Source organism: Paramisgurnus dabryanus, chromosome 16 (assembly GCF_030506205.2).
Source record: "Paramisgurnus dabryanus chromosome 16, PD_genome_1.1, whole genome shotgun sequence".
Lineage (NCBI taxonomy): Eukaryota > Metazoa > Chordata > Actinopteri > Cypriniformes > Cobitidae > Paramisgurnus > Paramisgurnus dabryanus.
In genome coordinates this window covers 27,145,633-27,169,042 of record NC_133352.1, presented here as the reverse complement: position 1 = coordinate 27,169,042, position 23,410 = coordinate 27,145,633, and the positions used below count along the sequence as shown (strand labels likewise).

Genomic DNA, 23,410 nt, shown 5'->3' with positions numbered 1-23,410 from the left:
AATGCCAGGAGACCCCTCAGGGGCACATCTTCTATCGGAAATGCCGGGTCTACCACGGGGAAAAATTGAGATGACACGCAGGTGTAATGTTTACACGGTGTATGTCGGTGTGCCACGCTCTCCTCGAGACTCGATCGTAAGCCAACGCTGAAGCGGTCTCATATGAAGCAGCTCGGGCGGATGTCACAGCCGCAGCATGCTGTCATATGTCCAGGAGCTTCTGAATTTGTTTCAGAGGGACCGCGTACTTCCCTCGAATTAAACCGAGGCAAGTCAGAACTGACTAGGTTGCGCGCTCTTATAAAACACGCCAATTAGTCGATCGAGTCTTATTTCCATACTGAGAAAAAGGATCCTCTGCACGGGGCAAAGTTGCTCTTTCCCAGTCGACCTGAAGACTTAAACGAGCGAGATGCCGAAGCATTAACTCTCTGTGTTCGCGCACGTCTGCTAAGAACGGGCTATTATAAGTCGACGTACATAAAAGCAGAATGCGAACAACGCTCTCTCTCTGATATTTTAATGCCGTGACTAGCACACGGAGACACGGAGAGAGAGAGACAGCTCGAATGGTGTACTCAGTATTAATATGCCCACCCACGACGCAGAGCGAAAAACGGTCTAAAGCGAGGGGAGATGGACACATAAAGTACACGTCTTACAGGTCTAAGGCTGCAAACCGATCTGAATATTGAAATACGAGCCTCGGCGTTATCATCCAAAAAGAACACCTTCGTAGAGCCGGTGCGTAAATCAAATCGATCGTAACCCGCCGCGTATTTTGGGTACTATGAGATACAGGCTGGAAAAACCCTATCATCATCATCATCTCGGTAAGAGGGACCGGCTCGAACATCCTTCGCCAACAGGATATCGACTTTTGCACGCAGTACATGTGCATCGGACGCTTTCACTACAGTGAAACGAAAGCCCGAATTTTGGGGTGTGCCGGATTCGTAACCGAGGCGGATCGTGCGTAAAACCCAACGAAACGGGCTGGGAACTGAAGCCAAGCACCCAGGCACCGTACGAGGAGAAATAACGACACTACCGAAGTACCCGCGGTGGGGCAGCGAAGCGAGACAGGTGGGACTGCCGGTGCGTCTGCTGTGACAGCATAAACATCTACAGTATGTGTGTGTGACACTGACCTGAGCCCGCTGAGGGTGACGGTCGTCTGGTCTCCTCTGCGGAGAGCGCAGACTCCGAAAAGGGTGCTGGTGGTCCGGTCTCCTCAGCGGAGAGCTCGGACTCCTCAGGTCACCCGCTGGCGATAGAGGAGAGGTAGGGTGAGCTGGTGTGTGCCCGCTCACGGCTCTCTCGACCCTCTGGAGACCTGGAGAGGGAAGAGGAATGCACTCTATGTGTGGTTAGTGGGTACCGGCTAAACAGCCGGTGGAACATATGCAAACCAAGGATTTTCCACCCGACCCTCTATCGGGGGAAGGAGCTCCATCTCCTGAAGAGTGATCCTCTGCCAATCCGGGTCGCCCTTCACTGGCCACTTAAACTCCCGATTTTCACGGGAAGCGGCTAAGCGGGCGGGGCGAGCTGCTGACGACCGGTTCCCCTGCGCTGCCGAGATGGGGTCCGAGGAGGGGAACGGAGGTGGTCGCCGCAGGACGCCGACGGCGAGAGGCAGACTGAGGAGCCGGCGTGGTGGACCAAGGGCAGCTCTGTTCCGCCGGGGCATGACCTAGGAGATCGCCTCAGTCTGTGCAGCGGAGCTGTACGACTCCCCTGGCTCGCCGAAGAGGCCGGTCTGTGAGACAGGAGCATTCAAGTTGTTCTCGTCTGCGTCCGTCATGTCAGCCAGACACAGCCAAAGGTGGCGATCTTGAACCACTGAGGTGGACATCGCACGACTGAAGGTCGCGGCTTCCCTGGTAAATCCTTTGTGAGCCTGCAGCAACGTTATTACGTGCAGGGCTGAAGCCGCCTCTCCGGCATGCCTGATGGGCAGCGTCCGTAACCGGACGACTGTCTACAAACACGGGAGGGAAGGGTTGGGTGGTCCCTCCAGGAACGCATCCCGCTCCACTGAAGGGGTCCCCGCCCTTAGCGGCTCCGTTGGTGAGGGAGGTGAGGGGTGAAAGCTGAACGGCCGGACGGCCGCAAATCACGTCAGCTCTTCGTGCCGTCGGGGAAGAAAGGCACAGGAGGAGAGGACCGAGAGGCCCGAGCAGCTCCGAAGTACCAATCATGTGGGCGGGACGGTTCGGGCGGAGAGGGGTTAACCTTTCCAACTCTACCGTCTCCGCCGCTCGCGGGCACGGCCGCCATCTCCGGAACGACTCTGCCTCGGAGGAAAAATGGACACCCCTCTGATGCTGCAGAAGTGACGGGACCAGAAGGAGGTCCAATGGATTCGGCAGACATCGTAGAACACGACTCTGCAGTCTCCACCGGAGCCTCAACCGGCTGAGGATGAGAAGGCCGGTAGGTGGAGGACGCATCCTCCGTCCTACTCAGCGTAGTGACGCGAAGGGCGCCCTGCGAGCGCTTGACAGCCGCACCATGGCGCCGTCAGCACTGCAAAGGCGCGGACAGCGTTCCCGTAGAAACGACAGTCGTCTCCGCAATCCAAGAGGTTTATGCTCTCACAGAGAGAACAGAAACTCTCCACGAACGCAGCCCCGGAGTGCTCGATGCCTGAGCACGAAGACAGCGCTCGTGACCGTCACTGGAACCCTTATACTTCTCGCATCCAAGATCGCACGGCGAAAAGCTATCCTGAAAAGGACGCTGATCTCCGCATATACGAGAGAGTGGCTGCCTTTAACAAGGCACAAAGCTCTCTCGTATCACTCTTTTAGGGAAATTCACTCAGATGCTTAGTTGATGAGCGCACAGGAAGGCAACGCACACACTAAACTCAAAACAATAAACAGATGTAGAGCCGTGGAATAAGCGAAGCGTCCGCTGTGATACTGCTAGTTCAACCAACTTCAGCAATCAAATCCCAACAGAGTAAAGTAGCTTCTCAGTAGCAGATAAAGCCGGCTTTCGAAGCGAAAAAGCTAATTTTCCTATTTGCACCTGCTGCTTATAAAGGCACCTGGCGGGGCGGCGCCAGCATTATGCAAATATCTCAATGCCAAGTTCATTGGCGTTTTAGTAGTATACGAAGCAGATTGGTCTCTCTAAGCGAGTTCCCAATTCGTCGGTCACGACGTGACGTCGTAGTGACCGACTGAAAGGGAACTGGGATCCAATTTCATCAGGACTAAAGAGGACAAGGACATCCCAAGTTGTTATTAGCGCTCATTTTAGAAACCTGCATCTCTGATGGTTTGGGGTGGCATGAGCAGCTTACACATCTGGAAAGGGACCATCAATGCTGAAAGGTTTATCCAAGTTTAAGAGCAACATATGCCTTCATTCAGATGTCGTCTCTTCAGGGAAGACCTTACATTTTCCAACATGACAATGCAAGACCACATACTGCATCAATTACAATGTCAAGACTGCGTAGAAGAAGGATCCGAGGACTAAAAATTTGGTCAGCCTGCAGTCCAGATCTGTCACCCACAGAAAACATTTGCCGCGTCATAAAGAGGAAGATGCGACAAAGAAGACCTAAGACAGTTGAGCAACTAGAAGCCTGTTTTAGACAAGAATGGGACAACATTCCTATTCCTAAACATTGGTCCTCCTCCAGCTGTTCCTTGTATGTACATTTAACTTTTCCAGCATCTTTTTGCTACCTGTCCCAACTTTTTTTGGAATGTGTAGCTCTCATGAAATCCAAATGAGCCAATATTTGGCATGACATTTCAAAATGTCTCACTTTCTACATTTGATATGTTATCTATATTCTATTGTGAATAAAATATAAGTTTATGAGATTTGTAAATTATTCCATTCCTTTTTTACTCCCAATTAACTCTTTCCCCGTCAGTGTTTTTAAAAAAAGTTGCCAGCCATGCCAGCATTTATTATGATTTTCACAAAAGTTTAATGCCTTCCAGAAAAAGTTATTCTTAAAATATATAAACATACAATATATATCAAATGAAAGAAAATTATATTTTTATCAGCTCTGAAATATGGGTAGGTTTCTTCAAAAACACCAAATTTGAAGCAAAAAGCGGAGATAATTCCATTTTTGTAAAAGACTTTTGATAGAGATCAGATGCAGAGCGATCCTCAAAACATACACGGAAATGTAGCTGTTTGCCTAGGGCGATAGTCCGGAAAAGTAGCCGGAAATACTCGTCACTGGCAGAGAAGCGCTTTCTCTTAATTGCCGAGTTAACTTGTCGATGGTGGGGAAAGAGTTAAGGATGAAAAGGTATAAAATGCTTTAATCCAAAGTGACTTGCAGTGCAAGGTAGTTCACTATCAATATGTGCTCCTTATTGATCGAACCTATGACCTATGGAATCCTCTCCCAATTCAGCAACAGGAACACTAGCACCACAGTGTGCAGTGTGTCATAAGATTTAATCACATACACACTGTTTTCAAAGGGGGGCGGCTCTCATCTCTTTACTCTGAGGATGTTGTGAAGCTGAGGGCAAAATCTCAGGCTGAAGGATAATGAAAATCAAATCCATCACACTAAAAAGAACATTACGAAACGGCGCCAGCAAAATCTAATTTCCTGTCTCTCAACACCTTGAACAGGGATGCATGCAGACATGCTCTTCTCGCTTACATACACAAAAAGCTACTGGTTACAATGCATCAGGCCAAGACTGTGTTAGCCTGAATGTGCTATAAGGAGAATAAAGAGGCTTTGAAACATAAAAAGCCACATATCATGCAACATGAACACTCCGATCATATTCATTGTGCTGACAGAGCAAACGCTATGCTGGATATTCACACAGAAACAGAATGACACCGCAACTAACTGCGCTTTAATATAAGAGTCTCATTGTTTCAGAAAATTACAAACTTTTATGTCTGACCTGTCTCTGGCTTAATCCTTACTGTAATAGACCTACAGTATATTATTTCTGCAGTATGTATAGAGTATAGTATGCTACTTTTATACAGTATCCCACAATGCAATGTGCTGAATATAGCTTTAATTTCCAGTGCTATAAATTAACCAAAAAAATTATATTCAGCATCATTTCACACGTAAAAATAAATTGTTACAGCCATTTTGACGCAAAATATAACTATATTCCACAAAACTGGAATATAAATACAAAATAGCTACTTTAATTTCAATGCAATGTCCTTATGTAATGCAATGTAGCATTTTTTTTTGTATAATGCACAGCATTTCACATATTTTTGAAAAAATAGTATGCATTATTTACTACACCCGAATCTCTTTCTAAACATAGCCTCAGTTATTGGTGATCCAAAGCCCAGAGGCGCAACCGTTTCTATGGAAACAGAATGCAGTGCTGCAGTTATTAGACCTTGATGGCCCGTTCTTGCCCATTCATATCCATCCTCCTATGATCTACTGCAGTGTTAACCTTTAATAATCTAATATATATTATAATGAAGTCAACACCTTATATAAACACAAACACATACTTTTTCTCCATCACATACAGTGCAGTACCACATCAGCCAATGTAGCATATCCTATTACAGCCCTACAGGGAGGTAGGGGAGACCTTGCACATGCTTAAATGTGTGTGTGTGTGTGTTGATAAGAGTCATAAACAAAACAAACAACAGAGGTGCTGGGTCCTAAAAGGCACGTGTGGCTTACACAATGCCCCCGAGACACACAAATACAGACACTGCACCGCTTCCCTGCACGTAGCTCATCAGCTCCAATAAAGTTGCATGCTTTTCTCATTGCTTACAGTTCAGCCCAAGAGAACGCTGCATGCATTTTTAGTGCATTAGTTATTAGGTTATATGTGACCCTGGCCATTTATCAGGTTATATGTGACAAAACCAGTCATTTATACATCATCGGGAAGCTGAATAAAAACGCTTTCCATTGATGTATGATTTAGGACAGGACAATTTTGGCCGAAATCGACTATTGAAAATCTCGAATCTGAGGATGCAAAAAAATCTAAATACTTAGAAAATCGCTATAAAAGTAAAGTAGTCCAAATGAAGTCCTTATCAACACATACTACTAATGAGAAGTATTTTTTATATATATTTACGGTAGGAAATGTACAAAATATCTTAATGCAACATGATCTTTACTAAATATATCCTAACGATTTTTGGCATTAAAGAATGTATTCTATACAACAGTGTATTGCTGGATATTGCTATAAATGTATCTGTGCTGTTTATGACTGGTTTTGTGGTTCAGTGTCACATATTGTCAAAAAGCAATCAATCAAATCAGGAAATCCAAACATTTAAGTCAATCATTATTTCATAATTTTTTATTTCAATGTTGTGTGACACATGCAACTTGTGCTTATAATAAAAGTCATGCTTGTATTCGACTGGATATGTGATCCATCTCCGTCTATGTTAAGTAACTATTGTGCCCTAACTATTTAAGTGCTATTTGTTTAGGTTCTGCACTCCTACAGCTAATTTTTAACCCACATTCAATACTTATCCTACTGTAGTCTTGGGTCACACTATGCAGCTAAAATCCACTGAACACGATCACGTCGCAAACAACGGTTCAAACCACATTTCTTGCAAGGCATCACGCAAGAACATTACAGAAGCAAAAACATCCAACAGCATCGGTCCTTACCAGTCCTCCTCTGCAAAACTACCATCCTCAACTTCAGCTGCATGACTGTTGGGTAAAGTTGCAACAGTTACAAGACAGAATAAAAAAGAAGGGACCGTGTTAACTCTGCATGTGTTAGAGGAAAACGGTGAGAACCAATTTTTATATCAACTAGCAAATGGCAATAAAGGTGACATTTTACAAGACTTTTTAAGATGTAAAATAAATTTGTACATTTGTGTAATTGTAGTTCAAAATACCATACAGATAATTTATTAGCATGTAAAAATTTTGTAGGTGTGAGCAAATATGTGCTGGTTTTGAGTGTGTCCTTTTAAATGCAAATGAGCTGATCTCTGCACTAAATGGCAGTGCCATGGTTGGATAGTGCAGATAAAGGGGCGGTATTATCCCCTTCTGACATCACAAGGGGAGCCAAATTTCAATTACCTATTTTTTCACATGCTTGCAGAGAAAGTAAACACAATCTACCATACAACAGTAATATAAGATTTATTTAATATCTTTAAGACAGCAATGCTTCAATATTCAAAAAAGTAATAGACTTTACCCAAATTATTAAAATAAATCTAACTTCTAAAATAAAAATAATTAACTAACATTTACTTAATTATTTAACAAATGTTTTTCATGCATTATTAAGTAGATTTTATTTGATTTTAGTAGGTAAGTTGTACTTTAAAAAAGCAGTACATTTTAATTTTTTTTAAAGTACATTTTACAAGTTGATTTTCAGTGTAGCATCAGTAATGTAATTATCAGGCAGCGGGCACAGCACAAAGTCAATGTCTATGCTAAATCATTAGCTTATACTGTTTTTGTAAATACTATTAAAAGAGGTCAGTGGGAGCAGAGGATTGAATGGATGGCTGTCTTCTAAACTGTGTCTATGTCTACTGTGATACAGAGACAGTCACTACAGCGGGTCTGACAGCAGCAAATTATTCTGCCGCCTTTGTTCCAATCGACGGATTGGAGTGCAAAGGCTTTGTTTATTGTAATGTGAGTGGATGCTGGCCTGACCAAGTGTTTAAGGACCAGGCACTTGTGAAGAATACAGAATGGGCAATGTGAGTATTGACACAAATAAACAAATAAATGAAAAACAAAATGACATTCTGTGCATTGCTGAAGACAAATCTAAATGAAAAAGAACAGTGCGACGAGTCAAAATCTACATTACTTTCATGTGTTTTGCAGTAATACAATGGTATTTTGAAACATAACATGGCAATGCTGTTATGAAATTGGACTCTATACATTATTCCAGTGGTCTTTTCTTCAATTAGTCTGTATGGGGATATTGAGTAATGTGCCAAGTTAGACCCAAGCAAAGTTATTAACAAATCAAAATTAAACATGGGCCAGCATAGGTCCCAATGCTTGCCCACAATGCTTGAGTATCTGGCAAAAATGCCTGGCAAATTATCTAGTGCTGAAGGTGAAAGAATGAATAAAAATAGCTTTGGTTCCTGCCATCATGTCTTTATGAGAGCACCCAAACCACATTTCATCAAATTAATTAATGCCTTCACCCAAAGGGATCTTCCACATTAAATACTCTTCTACTTCATTAGCTGTGCATGGTGACACAAGTGGAGAAAATCACAGTGGGGTTGGCCAACCTCATGAGGTTAACTTCTCTTAAAGGCATAGTTCAACCTAAGCCTACGTTTACTACGATCTACTGTAGCAAAAAACAGAAAGGGTCTTCCTTTGCGTTTTTGAAAGATTTTTCCTACATACAATTACACTACTTTTACACAAATATGCAAAAATTACAGAAAATGCTATATCATGCGTGCCAGACCAGTAGATGGCGATGTTACTTTGTAAACCAACACTACAATTCAGAAAAACAAGCGCACCCTTAAGCACAACACTGACAGTAACACAAAATTAATTTTAGGTAAATATTTAACAACGTTAAACCAGCACACACTACACATACTGCCTCAGTCAAACCAAAGCCAAATCAGCGATATATACACATCAAACCTTTTTGCACACAATTTCCTTTCTCACACAGGATGGGTTGGGTGGGGGAAATGCTGTAGAGGAGGAATGCAGCATCAAACGAGACCAAGTCCATTTAAAGCAGATAAAAGACAGCATCCATATTCATGAGACATGACAAGGACTTCTTCTAAAATATAGCCCAGTTCTCCAACCTCAAAGTGTCATGTACATACTCAGAGATCAAACAGGTGCTGCGGCGACTGCAACAGATGCTAAGCAGTGGGATATTCATGCTTAATGAAGAAAGTAAGAGATGCTTTTGATGTCACCACCATGGCTAATCTCACGCTCCTCTTCAATAAGAGCTGAAGGAAAGATGCCGGCTCAGGTTACAGTCGTGTGATTCAGTCTGACTCACAGATCAAGACTGCATCGCTTACAAACTAAATTGCGATTGCAGTTTCCTTTATTAAAGGGACATTTCACCTTTTTTAAAAATATGCTAATTTTCCAGCTTCCCTAGTGTTAAACATTTGATTCTTAAAGCTCCACTGTGTAAGATCTACTCCCATCTAGCGGTGAAAGTCTATATGACAACCAACTGAATATTACTTTCTAGCCCCCCCCATTCGGAATGCGTGTCATGCCAAGGTTAACATGGCTTCCAGTAGCTACAAAGCAAAAGCAATGAAAAAAAATGAACAATTTGCAATGTCCTTTGCCTGTGATGCATCAAAGCACACAGATTTATGTTTAACATGGAAAAAGTCTGATTGTCATGATATGTCCGCTTAAAATCACATACAAAAAGCAACCATAAACGTAGCTTAGACACTCCTTTTTCATCGACGCGAGTAAAAATATCACAGGGGCTGTTAAACTTGGTATTAAATATGTGTTTTCGTCGATCAGATCACAAGTGGACGAGAGAGACACATTACGTTTACACTTGGTGTTTTAATCCGTCTCTTTTTGTCCACTTCGACCGCTTCTCTCCAGAATACTGAGGAGATGGTCTGTGGACGAGTCCCTCTCCTGTCATTTAATCATGAGCGAGAGTAATGACGGGTTTAAATGGACGCGAATATTATGTCAGAGTCCAATGCTTATGTTTTATGTAAACGTTACATGTCCGTGTATATGTAAGAGCTTTCTCTGATATTGGTGAAATAAGATCGCTCAACTTTCACACAGCGGCGTTTTATCAATGAAAGGCTAGAGTTTGTGCTAGAGGTTAGAAAAGATGAAAAACATTTTTCTCAGTACCTCAAATTACATAAATGGGCGGAGAGACGGCGTGTGGCTGTTCCAAATCATTAAACCACATGCGCGTTTACACTTACAAGTGTTATGCATAATCATGCTAAAGTTAGCCAAGGAACTATAAAACTTCAAGTTTACAACATAGACTGTATCGATGTAAACATATATGCTGAATTACCTGTGGAGAATATAGAAAGTAGCAACTTCAGTGTCCCTTGAGCCCCATCTTGGAAAACTAACTCCAATATTGACTTTGGTCTTGATGTTTTTCCTGTCGCATTGTCGCTTAAAATCCCCGTTTCACTTCCTTGCGACTTGTTTTAATGTCCTTGAGAATATGTCTTCAACAGGCTTTCAAATCAAAGCATTAGATCGCAGGTTCATCACGGTTTGCAGCTGTCGCAGCCGAAGGATTCAGCTACGCAGGTCGTAGGCTGCATACGTCATCAAGCCTGGTTTATTTAAATTAACTGAGCATTACATTCGCAAGTCATACGCATATTACATCAATTTACAATTAACTAAGAATAATTGTCAGCTTTATAATTGTTAATATTCTGAAATAAGACTGTCTTGATGACGTATACCGCCTACACATGCAACCTCCGGAGGCTTCAGCTAGTGGCCAGCGTGAGTGTAGAGAGAAAGCGCGAAAGGCGGAGCTTGAATTTCAGGAATGTCCCTCGTCGGCGAATGTATTTCAAAGATGGAGGCACAACATGGATTCAGCCAGAGAGCGCTTCGACGGTATGCATTTTAAATAGCAGATTCTACACTTACGAGAATACTTTGATTAGTGGGGTGGAAGTAATTACACATGAATGAGCACATACTTTTGAAAGAAAACATGGGCTTTTGCTAAGAATTAACTCAATAAAGTACACAGTGGAGCTTTAAAGTTTTGGAATCCATTCATGATCTCCGGGTCTGGCGCTAGCACTTTGAGAATAGCTTAGCACAATTCATTGCATCTGATTAGAGCATTAGCATTGCACCTTAAAAACTATCCAAAGAGTTTCGATATTTTTCTTATTTAAAACTTTACTCTTCTGTAGTTACATCGTGTACTAAGACCGATGGAAAATTAAAACAAAAGTTGCGATTTTCTTTGCACATAGGCTAGGAACTATACTCTCATTCTTGCGTAATAATCAAGGACTTTGTTGACGTAACATGGCTGCAGGAAGCGCAATGATATTCCGTAGTGCCCGAAAATAGTCCCCTCCTAATGAAAGCTACTAAGGGGACTATTTTCGGCTGCTGTGTAATATCATTGCGCCTCCTGCAGCCATGTTACAGCAAAGTCCTTGATTATTACGCCAGAATGAGAGTATAGTTCCTAGCCATATCTGCCTAGAAAATCACAACTTTTAATTTTCTGGTGGTCTTAGTACACGATGTAACTACAGAAGAGTCAAGTTTTAAATAGGAAAAATATCGAAACTCTTTGGTTATTTTTCAGCGCGATGCTAATGGACCAATCAGATTCAATGGATTGTGCTAAGCTATGCTAAAAGTGTTAGTGCCAGACTCGGAGATCGGCTGAATGATTCCAAAACGGTAAGAATCAAATGTTTAAATCTAGGGGAGCTGGAAAATAAGCCTATTTTCAAAAAAATTCAATGCGTTATGAAATTGGTGCGGAGTTTAGGTGGCCCTATCAGAAACTAAAGCCTAAAACCTAGGCTTAATCACACCCTAAATCTCTTGCTCTCTCACAAGCACTGATATTTCCTTTCAGAAATGAAATCCAGCTTAATTTTTGCTCTAAATAATGGCTCCTCTAGTTTGTGTCAAACGTATAAGCGAACATTCAGTAGTAATTTGCGTTGATTGGCATGCCTGCGACAAGATCTGAAATCTTTGCCCGCTTAGGTGTCCAATAAGCTGAAAGCCGTGAACCTCACCCATATCGCCCATGTAATGCACTTGTCTTACCATAAACATCACCGTGGTCGTAAAGACTATCTGGTGAGCACAGATACAAGTTAGGCCATTTTATTTTCTCATCTGCCACATGCCGAGTTTGCTGATGAAATCACACACACTGCACAAACGGCAACACAATAAAAATAAACCCGACAAACAGTCTTCTTAAGCGTACAAATACAACAGTATCTACTGCAAAAATAAAAACACTCCAAGTAAAATAAAACAGGGGGTGTGAAAGCATCGTTCCTATCTGTAAGTGTGTAAAGGCGTCAATAACTGATGTCTGTGTGCAAAACTGTAAGTCTCTGTCTCTTTTATTTCTAGAAACGCTCCGGCTGCGCAGGGAGGCAACCAGGCAGCTGCTAAAAAGAGAGTTGAGGATAAGCCAGATGTACACTCGATTACCAAAGCAAAACAAGATTATGTGTGTTTAGGTGTCTTACCCATAGGCCACGCCTGCAATGGTGCACTTCTTAAACTGCATTACGTTGCAGGTCAGAGTTCCCGTCTTGTCCGAAAAGATGTACTTCACCTGGTATTCGGGATAAGAGTGCAAAACAACAGTTATTAAATTGAGAAATATGCCTTAATCCTAAACCTTTTGGTGCATATTTGATTTCCCTTTGATATCAAAAAGATTGGTTGGTTCAGTAACTGGTATTTTCCAAAATTGGAAGTGAATCACTTTGAACAGTTCAGTACACTGTGTTAATGTGAACTCTAGTATGGTTTACAATACAGTGTGTAAAAACAGTACTTGATGATGTGCATTATAATGTATAGTCTTATAGCTGTAAGTCTCCCTTTGGGAGCAGCTTGCATTCCTTGCATGTCTTGTTGCGATACATCAGCTGTACAACACAAGTGTTAAGTTGTTATAGTAAAAAAAGAGTAATAAACTGAATAGTTTTTGAGTCATTTAGTAGATACAGCAATAAATAGCTGCACTAACTCTGAGCTAAATAGTAATATATAAAGTGAACAAAGACCAGGGAAGGGGCAAACAAGAGGAAGCGTCTCTGGTTCAAACCAAGCATGAAAAAAAGTATAGTGAATGCAATTAACAGTAAATGTACAGTATTACATTTTTGTGTTTTATGAAAAATATATATAAACCAGATATGTGATCCAGCCTGTGAAAACCCAACTAAAGTCATTTTTGTTATTTACAAATTTTCTACACAAGATCAGTCTGTGAAAATACAACCTTAACTCCCCCCCATTGATGAGTTATCTTGTAAATTAAGAGCAACCATTTGCATAAAAAACGTGTTCCTGATGAGGTTTAATGTTAATCTGTACCATGATTATCCAATAAATGGCGCACTTACCCAATTTATAAAAAACTGAAGCAATTTTTTTACTAATTTTAAACTCTGTTTATGTTTTGATAATCGTTCTGAATCTGTTCTCTAACAAAATTCCTTTACAAAAATGCAATTATTTCAGCTTTTTGCTATTTTGGAAAAATACCCATTAAAGGGACACTCCCCTTTTTTTGAAAATACGCTCATTTTCCAGCTCCCCTAGAGTTAAACATTTGATTTGGACCTTTTTGGAATCCCTTCAGCCGATCTCCGGGTCTGGCGGTACCACTTTTAGCGTACCTTGGCATAATCCATTGAATCTGATTAGACCATTAGCACTGAGCTTAAAATAAAACTTGAGTCTTTTGTAGTCACATAGTGTTCTAAGACCGGCAGACAATTAAAAGTTGCAATTTACCAAGGGGATTATTTTTGGGCACTCCGAAATTTTTCATCAGTCTCAGTACACGATGTAACTACAGAAGAGTCAAGTTTTAAGAAAGAAAAAGATTGAAACTCTTTGGTTATTTTTTAGCGCGATGCTAATGGTCTTATCAGATTCAATGGATTATGCTAAGCTATGCTCAAAGTGGTACCACCAGACCCGGAGATCAGCTGAATGGATTCCAAAACTGTAAAAATCAAGGGCCCTATTTTAACGATCTGAAACGCAAGTGCGAAGCGCAACGCGCAAGTGAGTTTGTGGGCGGATCTTGGGCGCTGTTGCTATTTTCCCGGCGTGAGAAATAACTCTTGCGCCGGGCGCAAATCAATAAGGGGTTGGTCTGAAGTAGGTTCATTATTCATAGGTGTGGTTTGGGCGTAACGTCGAATAAACCAATCAGAACGCTATCCAACATTCCCTTTAAATGCAAGGGCACAAGTTCCATGGCGGGTTGCTATTATTATGACGGATTTACCAGGCGCACGCCAGGAGCGGTTCACAGCCGAGGAGACCGACGTTCTTGTAAGAGCAGTCAAAGAAAGAGAAGTTGTTTTGTACGGGGATAGGAGAAACCCACCCAAATCAGCGTAGGTTAAACAGGCGTGAGAGGAAATTGTCTCATCAGCTGGCATCCCCATTGTTGCAGCGCTACAATGATGTCAGGAGACGGGGGAATCCCAATGCCAGCATAAATCGGGCACGCCGTGTAACGGGAGGTGGATCTGCCTACACATGACCTGACGCCAGCAGAGGACATCGCTGCGTCCACCCTCACCGCTGAAAGGGTTTGGGGGCTTTGAAATCGGACCAAAGAAACGCAAGCAAGGTCCAACCCCAAAGTACTCTTACAAATCAAGTTCATATACATTAAGGTTTCTTATGAAAACATTTTAATTATCATTTACATAAAATAAATGTAATACAGCCACAAAACAAACTTATGAAAATATTTTAATCGTTATTTGCATGAGAATTTTTTAACGCAGCCACACAACAAATAAAAGCTATCACCACAATTCTCACCACAATGATTCCCTTGATCTCGTGTATTAATATTTTTAAGTGTAACAATTTATGATTTGCAAAAATAACTGTTGCATCTGTGTAGATTAGATAAGCAAAGTATATGCGTGTTGTGCACGCTATACATTATGGTCAAACATGCGCCCTTAAAATAGCATAATGAACAACGCGCCACTGACTTTAAACTTTTTTTTTTCTGGTCAGTGGCGCAATTGTTTTTTGAAACTGCAAAATAGCATCAGGGATGGTTTGCGCCGGAACACGCCTCTTTTTTTGCGCTGAACCGCCCAGGGAGTGCAAGTTCATTCCCTAGTTTGCCGATGTGCGTCTGTGGAGGGAAAAACCCGCTGTGCGCCGGTGCAAAATACAAATGATACGTGCGTCACTGACAAAGTCAATTGCGCTGGCTGCAAGATAGGGCCCCAAATGTTTAACTCTATGGAAGCTCTAATGAGCCTAATTTCAAAAAATTTGGAGTTTCCCTTAGTGTTGTTTTTGGCAGCCTGTTTTCATTTTAGTTTTAGTCTAGTCTTTGTGTCAAGCTGTCATTTTAGTTTTTATTAGTTTTAGTCACGTCATACTCTTTTTAGTCTAGTCAAGTTTTAGTCGACTAAAATTCTTGCCATTTTAGTCTTATTTTAGTCAGACTTATCCATTACTATTTTAGTCTAGTTTTAGTCGACGAAAACTGATGACATTTTAGTCTAGTTTTAGTCAGTGAAATTGTATTTAGTCTCTTTTTAGTAATGCAATTCTATTTAACCCATATAGTATAATGACCTAATAGTATTATAGACAAAACAATATTTTCTTTTAGCCAAACCCATTTCAAACAAAAGTTATATTATTGTTACCTTATAGACCCAAGAATACATCCATTCCAGACATGGAAGATGCTCTGATTTGAATAGATATTTATTTTACTATCCTGTGAGTGAGTGACTTGACTGTTTGTAAGAGTCTACATAAAAGTCTACATAATCAAAACAAAAGAAGTCTAAGCAAACACACACAAGGTCAAATGGGTCACACACAACTATAGTATGTGTGAGAATAGAAATATGCTATTGTTAACATTTATAATTGTATTTTGACTTCAGCACAAACTACAATCATACATATGTAATTATATATTATTATAGTTTATATTTCTGCATCTGTACGTTACCACCAGTGTACCTAATGGACTTTGGCTTAATCTAATGTGACAAAGCTGATCTTAAATGTCAGTATAAATCCAAGCAATTTTGGAGAATTACTAAATGTTTTTCTTGTAAGTAAATTAAAAGTCAGCTTTAAGAAAACAGCAGATGTCTATTAAGAAAAGCAAAGTTGGTATGTATGGTTATGTTCTCAACAGTACAGGTGTTTGATTGATTTAATAGACCTTTTGCGAGTCGACGTCACAGTTACGTCACGCGCATGTGGTGGCAGAAAAACAGTGGACATGAATGAGACACGAGTGAAACGAACAATATAACTCACTAGAAAATGTTTTGTTGTGCTGTTGAGTGTCAGAATAGGAATGCCAAAATAGATGACCTTCATTTTTATAGTATATCGTCGTCGAAGACACCATTTGAAGATAAACGTAGGTGTTTATGATTGCAATAAAAGTCCTCAACCGGACAGACTGGAGTGATGAAATCATCTGAAAATCTTTTAATTATTTGAATAGAAAATAATTAGAGAAGATATCCGGTGTTCTGTCGAAGTCTGATCCCTCTATGTGTTTCTTATAGCGTTTTCATCACGTTACGTTTATAATTTATTTAGAAAGATTAAAGATTTTAATTAGTTCATAATATCAATAATATTACCATTTATTAAAGTTTTCGTATTTTTTTTCATTTTCTATTACTTCTTTTTACCATATATCTTAGCCTATGTCTTCTTCCTGTTTGTTCTAAATTATGATTTTTACTAATAAATATATAAACATAGCACACACACACACGATGTAAAGTGTTAATAATATATAAACAGGCCTATACAAATTAATTTGTATGTAAACATAATAGTTTTAGATCAAACACGTAGGATAAAAATATAAGGAAGAAATTGAAAACAGGAAATGATTAAGTGTTTAATAAATGATATTATACAGAATACATGATAGTATTGCTCTTATAAGTACTTCAGAGATTCATACTGTAAAAATAATTGATTTACCAATAAAGAACAATACATATACATTACATACATGCAAGCATATCAGTGGCCAAGCCATTAAACCTTTTAATTTATTTAAAAAATAAACGTAACTTGGTGAAAACGTTATAAGAAACATTACACTTAAGAGAAATATAGGGGAAACAGACTTCTACAGAACACCGGATCCTTAAAAATCACAGTTTAATGCTAAAACACTTCACACAGCTATTGAGAAGCATTCACTTTCTGCCACCAGTTGGGCTCCGCCCACAAAAAACGTCATCTCTGTTTGCAAACACGCAAAAGGTCTATACTCAAGTATTCAGCGAAGTATGTTTTGTTTATTTAAATAATAAATAAGTGTAGTTATTAAGCATATACAAAACAACGAATGTCTTTAGCATAGATATATTTACAATGTTTCAAAACGCAACGCAGCACAATGTCATTTAAACAACTGTTACATGATATAAATTTGTACATTGTTATACTGGTGGTGTCAGCAATCAAAGCTATAGATTTTAACAGGCTTGTTGAACTGAACTGAACTGAAAGTGATGCACGGGATTTATTTTGGACTTTTCTTTTACATTTGGAGACAGAATGCTGCATCTTCCCGGTCGGAATCGCCACGCGGCTACAGCTTTTCTAATGTAGTGGAAGCATTTAGTGCAGCATTTAGTGGAAATGTGTTTATCTTCAACAGCGACTGCCATGAAGAGTCGTGTCCGTAAAAGGGAGAGGATCTTAGGTGCACGAGCAAGGCTTGTGGACCAACTCCGCTTCACCTCTGTAACCGCCCCCGTTTCTCCGCTTACCGCATGTCTCGCGGTTGCCGCGTACACTGTTTGAAATGCCCATTAACGTGCAAATGGAGGCATATGATATCAAAGCATCGCGAGAGCAGACTGCTCCGCATGCTTTCTACTCACTCTCGCGGTACTTTCATGTTTTGATTGATCTACGCAGCGCCAACAACACACGTGATCACCTGCAGTCAGGTGGTGGGGGCGCGGAGATGCTGAGATGGGTAAAAGACGAAATAACGTTATAACATTTCGTCTCGTCTCGTTTTGGTCAACGAAAATGAAGAGACATTTTAGCTTAGTTTTTATTTTGTAAACCACTTTTAGTCTTGTTTTTATTCGTCAACAATATTGCATTATACATTTTATTATGGTCATCGTCACATGACCAGCATTTTCGTTACGTCTCGTCTCGTTTTCGTCACGTGAAAAAGGTTCGTTGACGACTATATTTCGTCATACTTTTCGTTGACGAAAGCAACACTAGTGTCCCTTTAAGAGTTTAGAAGCAGAGAAAAATACATAGATTGGATGAAATTTTTTTTCCCATTTTGTTTGTTTATTGTTTGTTTAAAAGCAGAGGGTCTATTCCTTTATTTGATATTTTTGTTTGTTTATATATTTTTAGAAGAACATTTTTCTGGAATGTATTTTGTGAAACTTCTGTGAAAATGACAAAAAATGCTGGCGGGCAACTTAAAAAAAGGCTGGCGGCGAATGAGTTTATATCTTTAATTTTGCCTGATTGATTGAAATCAATGACAGAAATCAAACTTAAAAGTCTCAAAATTAGATTATGAGACTTTAGCCTGGAATTCTCAGATAGGGTCACATAAAACTATATGACAATATAAGGATTTAATAGCTAAAGATTTGAATTACCTGTCCCAGTTCCTCATTCAGATTTGAGGTCCGGGCCATAGCTGGCGTGTTGGTGGGTTCATACATCATGTCAGTGTCCTAAAACAAAGTAAGCCACCATGCAGAATGAGTAAATCACATCCAGTTTTCTTATTACTGTACTTTGCACCTGCACTGCACCATACGACTGTACCATTTTTTTTTTAAATAAACTCTGTTTAAAGCAAAAGATAAAAACTTTGCATTCTTGGGGAATCTAAAAATAGCACAGCATCTAAAATTCTGCAGTAAGCTCCCTGGCCCAAATCTAATTTTGTCATCTTCAAATGGGTTATTTTGATAAAGCTCCACTTTCATTCCGGCTGTGAGGTTTTCCAGAGGCGACCCCGGAGGTTTAGGCAGCCTGCATTTCAAAGACAGCAGATTCATCACGTCGTCCGATTCTGCTTCACACTCACCCAGTTGATGAAAAAAGCCTGGATGAATTTTATGACCTCCAGAGTCACCAGAAGACTGATGGGAATCAGGTTGTTGAAGAGGATGATGAAGGTGAGGAAGTTCAGGCCAAAGTTGGCCGCCCCTCCATCTGGAAAGAGAGAAGTGGGGGGAGGAAGAGTAGAAAGCGGCTGTAAAGTGACCATGAGTTTTCCCCCCCAAGTTGTGAAAAGCATAATGGGAGGATGGATTTGAGGGTGGGGTGGATGAAAGGACAGTTAGGCCACAAGCTCATCTCATCTAATATGCAGTGTTTCCACAATGCTCCACTGGTGTGTGTAAGCATTGTGCAAACATTATCCTTAGAGGGAACGCATCTTTTCCATTCAACTTTTTTTCCAATTAGACTCCTTTAATCAGATTTATGAGTCATTATAACGGCATCATGGTCTTGACAACATATGCAAAATTTCAAGCAATGCACTCGGGTGGATGATCATGATTTCCAGTTTAAAACATCACACTTTTTACAAAGACAAAGGCACACAGAGAAATTAAAAGTGTAATAAACAAGACCACAGACACAAGACAAGTAGCTCACATGTGAAGTCAACATGAAACCATTTTAGCAACCCATTTACTTTAGTGTGATGTACATCCAAGAGAAATAGGGCATTTAAACAGATTCCTTAAACATGGAAATAAAAAATGGTATAACCTTAATGTTACCCATCAGAATCGTGTAAAGTGGTTGTTTTTATACCAGAATGTCTGTTTATAGCCTCCTAACACACTACATTATCACAATTATGTTGACTTTATGATGTAATCATAAAAAATTACTACAGCAAGCTTTTAGAAAGACTTAATTTCTTACAGAAGCATAAAACAATACTTAAATACCTATTTGGCAATAGATTAACATTACTTTTTACCTCACACACCATGCTGTATTTGACTTTAACCAAAATCTGTTCAGATTCAGAGCAATTCTTTTTGGGATATTATAAAAATTATAAGCACCAATGAAACATTCAGCAACGTGTATTAAAAAACTAAATAGGGTTGATTTTGATCTCACGTTGACTTTGAGCAAGAATAAAAAGCTTTACCTGATGGGGTCCGCAGGATGCAATAATGCTCTTTCTGAGCAGTATGAAGTTTCCAATATCATAACACAGAATTAAAGAGACTGGACGGTCAAGAGACAACTGCTATTGATTTTGACTTATGTAGAAAGGAAAAGGATTTGGCTAGTGGTGGGAAGGAAGACAATCAGTTTGGATGTTTCAATGTAAAGGAGGAAGATTCAGTCCAAAGCACGTTCCCATCATATGGAGCCAGATAGGGAGAGGTGGCATTTGAAGACATTTTGCAAAAGAAAATCATGCATTTATTCGACTGCTTAATACATTTTGTTTGAAACATAAATGTAAAACTATATAAACATATGTCAATAACGAAATAGAACGCAAATACGTCTTGAAAAATGTCACATCAACTTTTAACTTGACACATCATCCCAAAAATGTAAAGCTTGTGACGTGCACACTTAGAAACAAAGGAACATTTTATAAACATACTCTATAGACTAAACTGTATAGCGAATGTAGGGGTCCGGTGATAACAGTTAAGCGAGGATTTGCACTGAGGAGCTCAATGCAGTCTCAGCACTTCTCAAGACAGACGTCAGCATTTGCGCTCTAAAAAAAACCTGCTACCTGTTATTTCATGGTCAGGAGATCAACATAGGTGACTGTTGGTGTTGTGAATGCATAAAAAACAATGCAGTTCAAGCCTTGCAGAGTTCCATCTGCATAAAGCCACATGTGTACAGTAGCTTTGGAGCCGTACTGGCACAAGGAGGGAAATATCACAGGAGTTCAAAGTCGAATGAATTATTTATAATGAATAATTACTCATCTGCTTGATGTGCAGTATGCCCAGCTTAATGAGATGAAGGTGTGCGTCTGGTTTTCTGCATCAAAGGAGCAGTTTACCCCCTAAAACTGCTGTTTTTCCCTTCATGATGTTCTAGTATAGTACTGTACTGTATATGACACGGCGGGCTTAGTAATGAGCAAAAAGACGAGCAAAGCGTGGGAGTATTTTGACATAAAATGGCAAAGTTTTGAAAGCTGTGTCATGTCAAACTGGCATATACTGTAACATTTCAACTGGAGCCATGCATAACTATATTTAGCACAGCACACACAGTTGTTAGCAAAGAAAACTAGTTGAAGCAAGAAAATGCCTACTGCATGCATCATTCACTAAAAAAAATTTTGTTTTGAGGAAAAAAGCTCATGAAAATTGATCAATGTCATTCAGCCTGAACAGACAATACTGCACCAAAGTGAAAAATGATCATTTCATGGTTGCAGTAAATGTTAATTAAGCATGCTTAAAAGTATTAATAATGCAAAGAAAACAAATCATTTATTTATCACCCATTTTATTTTAGCATCCGTAAATAATAAGTACGGGGCTGTTGGATGCTTTATTCTGATTGGTTGAGAAATGTTCCATGGGTATGCATTATTTTTCGATAAACGTACACCTATAATGTCAAATGTTTATAAATAATCACCAGAGCAATGTCTTAGCAATGTTTGTGATAACCGTAGCATAAGTGGAATAATTGACTCCGATCCCTTAAATTATTTGGAAAAATGCACACCCGCCAATCATTCTTTATTTAATGGATTAAATATATACACACACACAGTTAAGATTTCTTACTTTAAGACTTGTTGGTTATTAAACCTCAGTTTAAACAACTTTCAGATTAGTTTTAGTGCACAACCCATTCCCAACAATAAGCATTCGTTTTAATAGATGATCAGAAAGCTTTCAGGACATCACTCAAAATTAATTTTCTTCTATTAATGATGTTTTTTTTTTGTCTTTTAAAAGTTTGGGAGCCTCTGGTCATATTGTCTTGTTGTTTATTTTGGTCATTTTACGAATGTCACATTGACAACAGCAATGAAATGCAACAACTATAAATATCTTTGAGGTGTCACGTCGCAGAGGTTGTACAGCCGTATTTGCATCTGTACTCGCGACTCAGACCTTTTATTCACCATGGCCTCGACTGACCTTAGGTAACCAAAACACAATTTTAATTGTAAGATGTGACCCTGAACCACAAAACCATAAGGGTCAGTTTTTTTTAAATGATTTATACATCATTTGAAAGCTGAATTAATATGCTTTCCATTGATGCATGGTTTGTAAGGATAGGACAATATATAGTCAAGATACAACTATTAGAAATTCTGGTATCTGAAGGTGGAAAATATTGAGGGGAAAAAAGTTGTAAAGTTGTCCAAATTAAGTCCTTAGCAACACATATTACTAAAGATAAATACATTTTCCACTTCATGGAACATGATTTTTATTTAATACACTAATTATTTTTGGCATTAAAAATTAATCCAATGTACTGTAGGCTATTCCTACAAATATACCCGTGCAACTTACGACTGGTTTTGTGGTCCAGGTTCATAAATGACGTTTATATATGAGATACACATGCACAGCGACTATTTACACAATCTAAATCTCTGTTCCGGAAACGGGGGGGGGGGGGGGGGGGGTTTCGAATGGAGAATACGGCACACATCCATTCAAAACGTCTTTCTGCCCTCAGGTAAAGTTTGCTCTTCTACTGCATCTGACGTATATCGGGGCCTTAACAAGTAATGAAATAGTCTCCCTTTGTGTTTCTCAGAAAAAACAGCATACAGGTTTAGAAGGACGTGTCAGTAATTTTCATGTTTGAAGGAATTACTTCATTAAATTACAGAAATTGTACAATTATGCATATCAAAACGAATGGCACATAAACAAAATTGCACCATAAAAAATAGGAAGTGATAATCTATTGCATTCAAGCAACAAATCAAATGGCACCTCTCCCTTATACATAGCTCCACACAGAGGAAGGAAAAACAGTAGACGGAGTCTCCCACCTTTATGGAAAAAACAATTTTATGATGAATACCTGCTTTATGACCTTACAGTTTCCTTACATGGAGTGCAAATACAACAGTATTAACTATTTTGCTGGATACGAACAATTGCACATAGAATTTATGCTTGTCCTTGTGACTCAACTTTTGAGGACAACGGACAGCTTTCGAGGAACTCCTTACCAGGAAGGAAACCGTCCAGGTCATAAAAACAAGCAGGGATCAATTCGGACACAAATAGCCCCTCCTATTGAAATCAAGAGTAATGGTGGTGGTGACACGTTAATCAATTTGCAAGTGGCTCCCGGCACAATCTAATAGATTCTCATCACCTTGGCTCCGAGAGAATTTATTTTCTTACTGCAATTACATGCAGCGCTTCAGGCATACAACAGACATGTTTATCTGTTTTATTACGAAATAAATGGCAGTTTTGTAGTAATATCTAACCAATCTAAACATTAAGCCTATTAGCAGGGATTTGCTCATCTCCTCCAGAGCAGAATTTTTCCGCTCCGTCTGTCAGCACCGGTAAAACAAACACAGGAACGAGGAGGAAGCCGAGAAAAGGGAGGGCATTTAGAAAATGTCACGGT

The 23,410-nt window shown here is 39.7% G+C and overlaps 1 protein-coding gene across 7 annotated transcripts in view; it reads right to left on the bottom strand.

Annotated features, from left to right (window-relative positions):
- The window catches only part of atp8a1 (ATPase phospholipid transporting 8A1), a 148,377-nt gene that overhangs the window by 80,892 nt on the left and 44,075 nt on the right, over window positions 1–23,410 (bottom strand). For 4 of the 7 annotated variants that reach the window (XM_073812189.1, XM_065273726.2, XM_065273736.2 and 1 more), the window contains exons 12-15: window positions 18,861–18,988; window positions 18,424–18,501; window positions 12,250–12,338; window positions 6,653–6,697 (exon numbers count right to left, since the gene is read on the bottom strand). In XM_073812189.1, coding sequence (XP_073668290.1) covers window positions 6,653–6,697; window positions 12,250–12,338; window positions 18,424–18,501; window positions 18,861–18,988 — 340 coding nt within the window. The remainder of the gene's footprint in view (window positions 1–6,652; window positions 6,698–12,249; window positions 12,339–18,423; window positions 18,502–18,860; window positions 18,989–23,410) is intronic. The other 3 variants (XM_065273745.2, XM_065273754.2, XM_073812190.1) reach the window with 1 other exon arrangement.